Source organism: Diadema antillarum, unplaced genomic scaffold, assembly GCF_040938485.1.
Source record: "Diadema antillarum isolate AM-2024a unplaced genomic scaffold, OU_Dant_1.0 scf00000086, whole genome shotgun sequence".
In the NCBI taxonomy this organism is placed as follows: Eukaryota; Metazoa; Echinodermata; class Echinoidea; order Diadematoida; family Diadematidae; genus Diadema; species Diadema antillarum.
Genome location: NW_027270975.1, coordinates 949467 through 961573, shown reverse-complemented (window position 1 = coordinate 961573; position 12107 = coordinate 949467). Strand labels below are relative to the sequence as shown.

General features: G+C 38.2%; 1 protein-coding gene across 4 annotated transcripts in view; it reads right to left on the bottom strand.

Annotated features, from left to right (window-relative positions):
• The window catches only part of LOC139717977 (1-phosphatidylinositol 3-phosphate 5-kinase-like), a 90950-nt gene that overhangs the window by 77120 nt on the left and 1723 nt on the right, over positions 1-12107 (bottom strand). For 2 of the 4 annotated variants that reach the window (XM_071629460.1, XM_071629462.1), the window contains exons 2-9: positions 11668-11839; positions 10656-10834; positions 9696-9809; positions 8839-8947; positions 8111-8222; positions 7276-7375; positions 4971-5094; positions 3795-3975 (exon numbers count right to left, since the gene is read on the bottom strand). In XM_071629460.1, coding sequence (XP_071485561.1) covers positions 3795-3975; positions 4971-5094; positions 7276-7375; positions 8111-8222; positions 8839-8947; positions 9696-9809; positions 10656-10834; positions 11668-11839 — 1091 coding nt within the window. The remainder of the gene's footprint in view (positions 1-3794; positions 3976-4970; positions 5095-7275; positions 7376-8110; positions 8223-8838; positions 8948-9695; positions 9810-10655; positions 10835-11667; positions 11840-12107) is intronic. The other 2 variants (XM_071629461.1, XM_071629463.1) reach the window with 1 other exon arrangement.

Sequence of the window (12107 nt, the reverse complement as noted above, 5' to 3'; positions counted from 1 at the left end):
TATTAAAAACTGATGGGAAAATATTATGGTTAGCTTCATGCCAATAATCACATGCTACTATTTCTAACTCAGATTTAATTTCTAAAAGGCATGTGTAGCTACAAAGATATTTTCTAAGACATGAAAATTATAACAGTTTACACAAGACACTACTAAAACTGAGAGGATACGCATATTATCTCAGATGATACAATTTTTGTAGGCAGAGAAAAAAAAACTAATCTACAACTACAGACAATCATGCACTTAAAGACTGTTCTTGCTGAATGATTTTTTTTCTGGTATAAACTATAATCATGCATGTCTTAAATGTACTTGCTAAGTGATCTACAATGTACTACTATCAATCTACAATCATGCAAAGTAATTATTTGAATATCTTTGCTAAATAATCTATTTCTATGAACTACAATAATACACTTGAATGTCTGCTGGATGACTTAACTCACTCTAAACTTGATGTATACAATTATTTAAAAATTAAATTGTTTCAGTATATAAAACAGCTCATGAGAGCAAATCATAGTGTACTTTCACAAGCAGCTTTGACAATGTAAGCTGTATGTATGTTTCATAATATAATTTCTATGGCAAGTCAATTCCAAGGATGAATTTGTATCATCTGTCATATCCTGATCATTTGGCATAATTGAAACACTGCAATAAACAGTCAAACTTGCCTTGGGGCCCATCTGCTGTATACAGCCACTAAACCCTCACCCCCCCCCCCCCCCATCCTGAAAAAAGCCATGTTACAGACCCGGTCTATAGCAACCACCTGTCTTAATGGCCACCCCCCCCCCCCCCCCCCCCCCCCCATGTGGTGGCTGATTTACACAGGTTTGACTGTGCTTGATGGGACTTGTGCATCTTATAAAGGTAAATTTTTTTTTACTACATCTTGCAAATGAAATAATCTGAAATACACCTTTCAGTAGCATTGCTTTGCATTTTTTCCGTAGCATTGTTTTGCATTTTAAATACTGCTGCAAAATAAAAGCTCTGAAATTTTAATCTGTGATGCACTTAATAACAAGAAATCATCAATGCATCTCAATGCTGTTACTTAATGCACATTGTCCCCCTCCCTTTTCACTTTGTATTCTGCAAAGCAATGATTAGAGAGGACAAAAAGTAATCTCTTGTAGGGTATATACATAGTTGTATACTGACAAAAGAACATGCAGGAAAGGGTTTGATGTGTTTTGAGATTAGTATACCTGTAGGAAAAGTACACATGGGTCAGAGTGGTGAGTTAATGTGTTAGAATCATGCAATGTGGTGTAGTGGGTAAAGAGTTGGTGTTATGCCATTTGAATTCCTGTTCTACAAATGTATCTCGAAATTTTCTCTCACACATATGGAATTTACAATGACACTACTCAGATTTAATAAAAGTAAAAAAAAAAAAATGGTTCATTGTTGCATCATTGCTGTGTTACTGGCAGTCGTTAAGCATTTAGTCACTGTCCCTTGTCGAAGTGAATGAAGTCTGCCATTTTTAAAATATTCTACTTTATCATTAACAAGATTTTTATTCTCGTCATTCTTTGCATTGGTGCTACTATCATTGTCAGGGTTAACATCAACCTCACTATCAGATTCACCAAGTTGTCTATCCTCTTGACTGGTGTTGGTAATGTCTGATGTCTGTAATTTATCACTGAGACCCTCTACTGAGCTCCCCTTGCCAGCTTCCAAGTCTTCCACTGTAGTATTGAGTCTACAGTCTGCCTGGTTTTGATTGCTAGTGTGCCCAGATTTGTAATCCTCCCCAGTCTCAACCCTAGATGTAGTGGGGACGGGACCAATATCTCGCGATGACAACTGGCCTTGCTGGGCCGCGTTGGACTTGAGGCCTGCCACAAGACCCGGCGAGATGCCGTACTTGGTAAATTGCTGGGGTTCAGAGGTGATCAGGTGGGGGTCACCAAGATATGATACTGTGCAATGGAAGAAGAGGGAGTGATGGGATACAAGGAGAGATTCGGGTAGGGAGGCACAATGCATACCATCTCATAGGGGCAAACACAGTTTAATAGACAGAAACACAAACACACTCCAAATGAACTAGCACCTTCACTCTTCACACGTAATAGTCAAAAAACAAACAAACAAACAAACAAACCAAGAATGGAAGATCTAGAAAATAGAAACAATGTGACAGAGCAAACAGTAATCACTAGCAAAAAGATGCATTCAAAAAATAATCTAAACTGATATCTACAACTAGCCAGCTATCTTTAAAAGCAACTGCAAACAATGTTTTTTTTTTTGACAAGGGTCATTCAACATTATTGATAACCATCATGAGCAACAAAAGGTAACATTGTACTAAATGATCACAATATGGATAAAATCATAAATGTTTTGCAAAATTTTCATGGACTCATGAGTCTATCATGCAAATGTGGCAACAATATGCATCAACAACCAATATGATATGAAATGGTATCAAACCAGAGTCCATCTAATTAAATCTACAAAACCCCCTATGAACAAGAAAGAAATGTAGATGATTGCAGAATACATTCAACTGAAAATAAAACCACAATTTTTTTTAATACAGTCTTTGCCAGAATCAATGGGCTAATATAACACAATTCCACAGCCATACTATTCTTTTTTTTTTCTTTCTTTTTTTAAGGCTGCTAAACTGCAGAAAAGGGCATACTGATGAACAGCAACAAAAATATACTTTGGTATCAGAAATGAAGATTTGCACAAATCATTCATGCTAAATCAATTTGAAACAAAACAGTTTGCACAATAAAATCATAATTTTCTTACAGTTTGGGTGACAAAAGAAGTTGAACAAAAAACCACCAACGGGGCATACATAATAAGGTGAATATAACAAAGTACGTAGCTCTTCATTTACATGAAAAGTTCTAAGTCTAAAGCATATATATGAGGCAACATCAAAATGGCCGACAGCAGCCAGAGTAAGCAATCTAGCTGAAAAAGGGAATGATGTTTAATTCCACAAATCAACCACATAGAAGCGACATCTATCATTTCCAGGAGTTTGTAACACTGATTCAAAGACCATCAAGGGATGTAGTTTGAAATTAGAGATGTTGCTCACACAGGGCTGCTACTTTGAAACAATGAAATTCATACCAAACACACAAGAGATCACTCACACAATGAAATTAAACTCAATAATTTTTCAAAGATATATGGTGAATAAGTTTCAACAACAGTTACAAATGAATCTAGAATGAGTTTGTGCATAGATATTTAGTGTTCCAGAACCACATGTAGTTCACGGAAGAGAACCTGGTGCATATTTGTGGTCTTGGGCAAATGTGCGGTATATTATTTGAGTATTGTGTCGGCAGAAAGAACATATAAAAAACAAAGAAATCATGCATGGACAAAACATACAACTTGCATTGTTTTGTGAACAGTGTTTATGCTCTTGTTCATTTCCAACAAAGGAAAATTCCATGCATTCTAATGAATTCACACAAAGAATAAGATACAAATTGTCCTAAAAAAAAATCATATCTCATTTTGTAAAATGCCGTGCTTTTTTATTGGTTGAGTTTGAAATGATTGAGTATTACATCCATTGAGTGATTTTCTCTTATTTATGTGGAAAAAGAGAAATGGCAAAACACAGCACTACAAAAGATGAAAAAGTGCATGTAAACACCATCATCAAAGATGCACACTAAAGAAATTTCATTGAGCTTATTAAATCATGTGCTGAACGTTGAACCAAAATGCAAAGTGTAAGAATAAAGTATATAAAACAGATAATGATGACAAAATCATGTTTTTGTTACCATCACTATCTTCCCTCTCACGGAGTGTTGCAATGGATGTGGGTTGGGAGGATCCACCACTTCCCTGCCTTTCAGTGGAAGATTCTGGCTGGGGGAGGTTGATGAACACTGGGCTGGACTGTTCCATTGGAAGCGTGGGTGTTAGTGGAGGTGTTAGTCCGAAAGGAAAAGCAGTTTTAGACTGCAAGTACATAAAAAGGCAATTTATCCATCAATATTGAAAAATGAACTATACTGTAATCACAGTAATACAGGTGCAGCTCATATGTGACCTGCTACAACAAAAGGATCCTAAAGTCGCTGATGGCTGAGCCGAGAAAATCGAGTTTGAAGTCACATCATCAAAAATTGGTCAAAACAATTGGATTTCTGTTTTTGGCATAATCCTGTACTCTAGTGTTTTGTCTATCATCTGCCGAAATTTCGAAGCTAAATGATCAAAGGAAAAGCAAGAAATCAGCGTTTTTCTGGGCCATGATTTTCTGACTTTCAATATAACAGAAACGTCTCCGAAGATTTGGACTTTGTAACGCCGCAGCTAGACTCCGCACCTAGCAACAAGGGAGTGATCTTATTGGTCAGTGCGTGGCATCCTGATTACTGATTGGTCGTGCGTAGACTCCTGGCGCTAAGCTTGAATGAACATCGCAGAAGTTGCTAGGAGCATACCTTCTATTGTCAAGCGGTGAAAACTGTCTCGCCTACCCTTTATCATGATAGCGTCGGAAGGATAACTTTGAAGGCGTTTTTCTCGAAACTCTGATTTCCTCAACCACTTGACATGCGCGAATAAAATCATTGATATCTCCGCAACCGAGACTTTTATGACTTGTGCTATATATGAAATTAAAGTAAAAGAGTAAGGAAATAATGTCATGCAATTTTAAGAAAATTGTCCTCGCCGACTTTTGGATCCTTTTGTTGTAGCGGGTGACATATACATGTACCTATGAGTGGAATAAGAGATCAATAATCAGTTTTTGGCATTATGGCTTGATATAGGTAACAGCAAACATCCTGACGGATAACATTTAGATATTAAACAACCTTAACCTCATTTAAAAGTATTACACTATTGTTACTTGCACAAGCAGTGCTTGAGTTCATTTCTCAGATGTCCAGAGATTGGGCTAAAAAAAGCCAAAGCAATGACTTCTTTCTATCATAAATTCTTACATTCTTGGTGGCAGATGAAGGGGTTCCCCCATCAACATCCGTAGAGAATTTGCGACCAGACATCGGTCCCTCCTTTCTCCTCTGTTTCTCCACCTCCTTCTCCTCATGCAAGAAGTCATGGAATCTGTAACATAGCAAGTGAGAATGATTTGACATGAACCCAGTACTGGTTAGAGCCAGACTTGTCATTCAGCACAAATGAATCTTAGCAATGGTATTATTGATAGTGCTGCAATGTGCCAACATCATAATCACACAGACAATGGCACAGTGCCAGAAAGTCACATCTGGGAACTTAAGAAAACCCACATGTAAATCCGCTTCTGAAATATACACACACATTTCATATTGCTTTCATCTAGAAATGCATGCATACACATGCATATAAAGCTGGGTGCTGGAAGAACCACACTAGTTCCACAAGAGCTATTTTAAAGGAGCATTTGATCACATAATGACAATTGTTTGAAATTGTGGAGAACACTTACAAGTCATATTAGGGAGCTTTAGATTTGCTGTGCGGATGCTTGAGACGACGCTTGAGCTGGACGTTCTCCTATTCCCTGCGTCGTGCTGAAAAGTAGCTTTAGATTATGCTGAGACGCAATGCATAAAAAATAAAATGCCGCCCCCATATGATCAGTGCATCAAGTACAATGTAGCTCTCTACGTCATGAACTGAGCGGACGTAAAAATAGCCCAGAGCGCGTAGTGAAAACTCAGGCGCACGAGCTATAAATAGATCGCGTCTGATACGCGATTCTGCGCATGCTCAGACCAGGTTTTTTTCTCTCTGAATGTACCCGTCGCGAAAATCTAAAGCTCTCTTTTTTTCATGTGTTGCTCTCATTTTCTTGCTTAATTTTCAGACCATACACAAACCTTATTCCAAAATGCATGTTTTGCTATTGGACCACTCAACCAAGTATTCACCTAGCTTCAAGTGATAAAAGAAGCGGGTAATGGTGTAAAGGTTTTGCACACAGGATATTCTGTTGTGGATATTCAATGAGGTATATGGGGCTCTCTGCCTCTTTGCAAAAATGAGAGCATGCTGAAACACAGCATAGCACCTCCGAGTCCTTCTGTGATTTACGTCTAGGACCATTGACAAAAGGACAATTTCTGTTATTTTGTGGGCATGATTTGAAAATGAGCAGTTCTTCTGTATAAACGAGTGACAGATTATGTATGCCAACAGACGTTCAGTAACAAATGTGCGTTGATACGCGCATGTCAATGATATGCCATTGGCATGTCTAAATTTAAACCACCTTCATGAATTCTGGCTTACAGTATGTTCAGTAATCTACCAATGAGGGTAATGAGAAAGAAATTATGTTGACAGGTACCAATCCAAATTAAAGACTGAATACAGGATTTGTGTGATGTAATCAGGAAATGCTATAACAATACACTTGCTTAATGAACTTATATTCCTCTAAAGACAAATATGAAAGGAAACAAGGTAAGTGCCAAAATGTGTCTCGCCCATTCGCATAGAAGAAATTGTTTTTGTAAATCCCGGAAGTTCATTGACCCCGCCTATGACCTTTGATCTTGTGGTGACCTTCAAATTCCCAAAGGACATTTACCAGCCAAGTTTGGTCACAAACGGACATATCGATCAAAAGTTATGAGCCATAATCAAAACGCACCGTAAAAACTTAACATTGGGCCCTAAAAGTTTGTTGACCCCTGTCTGTGACGTCTGACCTTGTGGTGACCTTCAACTCCCCAAGGGACATCTACCATCCAAGTTTGGTAACAAACAGACATATACATCAAAAGTTATGAGCCATAATCGAAACGTGCCATAAAAACTTAACATTGAGCCCTAAAGATAATTGACCCCTGCCTGTGACCTTTGACCTTTTGGTGATCTTCACGTTTGGTAAATGTGTAACTTTGTATAACCACTCTTCCCTCCAAGTTTGATTGAAATTAAAGTCCTCAGTAGAGAGTTATTCAAGTTTTTGTAGTGTCACGGACGACGACAACAGACGGACGATGGACGGACAGACGCCGCAGGCGATCCCTTAGTCTCCCCGCACCTCCGGTGGGCTCGACAAAAATGTAAAACATACTGCTGTGATAACCTCATTTAGTCATCTTTTTTTATGTAACATACAATGAATGAAACATGAGATACAATGGAGAAAGAGGCAGTACAGAGACAAATACTTGAACTAAAAGGAAGGACACTTGAATGAATGTGGATCTGGAACAACAAAAGTTGGATCAGGTATGTTTGATGTGGTTAGTCCCAGGTCTGTACCTTGTTGGCTTCTTGTCGTGAGCTTACCTTAAGTTCCAGGCAAAGATGATCTCACTCAGGACTCGCTTGGTGATCACTATGGAGTCTTCAATGTCTAGAAGCTGGTCCTCTTTTGAAATGGAACAATCTGTTGGAAATGAGGCATATCATATCAGGCTGGTCTTGACCAGACCAAGGCTCATTCTTGATCCTCTATGTATAGCAAAATGTAGATGAATTCTATGAACAGAATTTTCTCTGACACAGGCTCATATAGGGTTACCATCCTATATTGTTGAGTTTGTCTCTTTCCATTAAGTTAACTCATTCCCTACAGGGACCTGGTGGTCTGCATATTAAGTCCATGGGTATTTCAGAATTCAGTATGGAATGGGTTATTATACATGATGTAACTGTATATCACAGTATTTAGGATTGAAAAAGACTTGTAGGGTAAATACTGGAAGTACAAAATGGAATTTTATCTCAGAGATAATCTCAGAGATTAATCTAATAGAGAGGGAGAAAAGGACAGAGAAATAAGATCACAGGAGGAGGGGGAGAGAGGAGGATATGTACCGGGTGAAATACACTGTATGGGTGGGTTCATGCACAACTAGTTTAATACTGATCTGCATCATACAACCGTTTTGCAAGATGTGAGGCAACTGCATGTGCACATGAATAATGCACTCTACTATGTGAGTAATAATGATATTAACAAAAATATCAATTTATAAAGTGCACAAAGTCATGTATGTACATATATTCGTCAGCACTATAAGAGCTCCTGATATATTAACTCTGATTATAGCAACAACTCTGAAAGCTGCAACCCTATTCCTCTGAATTTATTTTCCCCCTGCAAGGAACAATGTTTTACCATCACTCTTCTTCCCCTCTTTGCTCTCTTCTGCCCCTGTATGGTGAGACTCAACCTGAGCAATCTTCCCCTCCAACTCCTCAATCTGCTGCTTGAAGCGAGCAACATCAGCCTGGGAGATAATGAAAGATGAAAGTATCTTTTATTGTTCTTCATAGAGTAAAGACCTGCTTTGAAAAGCAATGAGTAGTTTGAAGCAGATAGGAATTGACTGAAATTATAATTTGTTTTATGTGACCATGAAGAATGTAATGAATGCTTGTGAGCAAGCAATCATGTGATAGATAGCCTCAAGTTCCCTTCAAAGACTAGGAAAAGAGAACAAAGTGTCTTGCCTGAGGGCACAGCTGCTGCAACAAGGGAACTCAAACCAGGGGCCTTATCATCGATCATCTGTGAGATTGTCTCCATTGAGCCCCAACTGCTTTTCAAAATTAATTGCATTGAATGGAATATGAAAAGGGTATATTATAGGAAACATCCCACATTAATATTTGAGCATAGTGTATACACATTCCTTTCACAGAAATAGATTGTTTCTATTTATGGGAAACTGCAAGAAAGCTTAGGTATAGAAAAACAGAACAGAAGACAAGTGTAATAACAATTTTATTTGTCAAAAGGAAAAGGACTGCATATCAACTTGACCTTTGCTGCACTTTCAAATGGAACTGTTTACTAAACTTTCTGGTTTGCACTTACCTCATAGCTGTCTAGTTTGCACTCACCTCATAGTTGCTGATGAATTCCTGCTTTTTCTGTTCAAGTCGTTGCACAGACATTGCTGCTGTTAGACTGGCTATGTTGCCATGGATACCTCTGAAGACCTGATTTCCCCTACAAACAGTATTTGATGTATTAGGTTTATATCTGCACTGATGAATGAGTACTTTGTCTTACAGGTGCTTTATTTCCAATTTTAGTGTCCAATCAAATAGAATTTCTTACCTACTCACATTACCTATTAGATTTTCATGGTGAGGTCAACACAACAGCAGGAATTTTAAGGGTCAGGTATTCCAGCATACAAACTGTAGTATATGTATGGTTCCCAATGGAGACATATAACTTGTCATCAACTAGTAAAATGTGTCCATTATCAAGTACATGTGTGTGAGTTTTAACATAAATTTTGATTTAGGGTCTAGAACTTCATATGGCCCAGACATAGAGAAATGTTCCATTTTGGCAACAACCTATAAACACAAAATGGTAATCGTTAGCCTGTTCGAGTATTCCTCAGGCAAATACAAGGCAAGTAATAAGATTGCTCTAAGAACAACTGTAAAGAAACTACACAAAAAATAAATCAACTCTCTGTGAGTACATGATTGCAATGGCTTAACTGAGTTTACATTGCATCTACTGTATAAGCTGTTATTTTTGCGCACACATATTTTCGCGAATGAGCTGGTCACGACATTTACGCAAGATGTTGCTTTCGCGAATTGACACCGAGGTTTGCAAGTGCACTGGTAGCACATGATGACATTTTCTCGTGTTGTTAAATTTGCGGTCCAACAGTGATTCGCAACATTTGTGAAAATTGAACCCTCGCTAAAATAAAAGCTTATACAGTATTTACCTTGCAGCCAAGTTCACACTCTCCTCATAGTACTGCATGTGTGCTCGATACGGCCTCTCAATGGTGATGGGAAGAGGTGGGAAGGCAATCTCCCTCAGGATTATGGGACTGTACCTACAGGTGAAGGAAGAGCTGTATTGAATAGTGTGGTATCCACAGGAGGAGGTCACAGGTGGCACGGGTATCAAAGCTGGCTTGTTTCAGGCCAAGACTTTGTTTTTCATAGTATTTCAAATATCTGACCATACCAATAACATGATACCACACAGCACATGTGTGACACAACAGGATATCCTGAAAAATGAAGCATACATCAGGTGGAGACAGTCTTCAGTAGTGTGGACAATTTAGAGACAAATTTAACCCATTTCTGTTCTGTAAACCTGGAATGGTCTAGCATAAATAAGCGTCTTCTAAGTCAAGGTAGGATATATATTTTACTGATTACTAAAGAGGTACAGCAAAGATATTTTGTTGCACTCTAAAGTGCAATATTTTTCTCTTAAATAAAAATGTTAGATTTGTGCCATCATATTTTAATCTTTTTTTCACATACAGACACCAAATGTACACTAAAATTGTCTGAAACCTACGTATATGTTAATACACAATAACGATCATATCATTTTTCAGACCTTCTCTCACATTAGTGATCAAATTGGTGATTTACACAGAGATATGAAAGTATAGTGAGTGATGATAAACCCCATGTTATACACAAAATGCACAAAAACTCACAGAAAAGAAATGCAAGATAACCTTTTCTAATTCTGTGAATAGGAATAAAGGGTAGAATCCACCGTTGCTTTTGGAAAGCAAAGTCTTAAGCTGTTATTATAACAAACCTTTGCATTGTGCCTGGCAGATATATGTGATTTGCATGTTCTCAGATTGACACACCAGCATGGCATTGTACATGCTATCAGACATATGCCACTTACAAAATTTTGGCACACTCACTTGAAGGAAGCCACCATGTTATGCTGGCCAAAGTACTGGTAGTGGTGGTGGTGCAAGGAGTGGTCGCAGGGTGAGGATGTGCCCCTCCTCCGGTAGTCCTTACCATAGAAACGAATCTCCAGGTATTTGGCAAAGGACATGTGCCAGGTGTCTCTGGACATTGGTTGGACAGGTGTCACCTGAGGGGAAAAAAGGAAACAGAGGAGGGGAGGAGAAGGAACAGAGAAAGAGAGTGTAACATCTATTTCCCTTAATATGAAGCTTTAATAGTTAGTCCTTGTGATGTGATTGGCAGACAAGCAAATGATGGCCAACTGAAGATCACTGAATGAGCAATCAACATCTGGAGAAGACAGCACTTTTTTAGCTAGATAACACTTAAAAGAGAGCTAGATAACACTTAAAAGTTAACATTCGCTGAAATCTTTAACATTTGTAATACCTTAACCCTCTATATAATGACATGAAGATGTATAATGTGAATTTCAATAACAGATAAAAGTAAAAAAGATGCAGTCATCTTGACATTGCTGGAAGGTTATAATTCAAAGTTTGTGGGTTCTACACAATGCCTTAGCTAGTGCAGCGCTTAACATCCTTCACTCAGCTATAATGTGGGTGGTGGAATGCATAACATTCTTTCCACATAGTGTTCATCTATGCTCCAAGGGTATGACAAGTATACAGTCACGCAAATGAAGGAAATACCATGAGTCTATTTGACAGGGGAACATTATGACCATGATGATGGAGTATTCTGAACAAAGACAGTGTAGCATTGTGACAAATGCAAGTAAGCATACTTTCACAGAAAAAAAAATGAAATGTGCCTCCTCTGTGTCATTATCTGATGTGTATTATGGTAGAGATGGAGACAGATTTGCGCAACTCAGTACACAGCAATACCTATTTCATATTTCTCAGTTTTGTACCCCCCCCCCCCATCCCAAATTGTATCTTTCAAAGGAAACTTTATATTAAATACATAGCCATCCGACTCAATGCCAGCTACCTGTTTACACCTGCGGCACCAGCTCCACATGAGGACCTTGTTGCTGTACCCTGGCACAGGACTGTCCAGTCGTCGCTGGAGAATCTGGATTGATGCATTGCCATGGACAAACCGTCTCACGTGACTTGCCATCAGCATTTCACAGTTCTCATTCGGGCAGAGGTAGTTTGCACTGCAAGTGTGAATAAAGTCACTACTGTTTAATAAGTGCCTGGATAAATAACACCACTTAACATGACAATATCACAGCAACATTTCAAAGGCATATTATTTGTACTTAAACTGGACAAAACATTGGTTAAATTGGGGCATATTCTTCATCATTTATTCATACAAAATAACTTTCTGTACAATTATCTTCCTAAAGGAAAAAAAATCAATGGATTAACCACAAAGGAGTAGCTATCGGTATCAAACAATGTTTCAGCTGTAATTGAAAG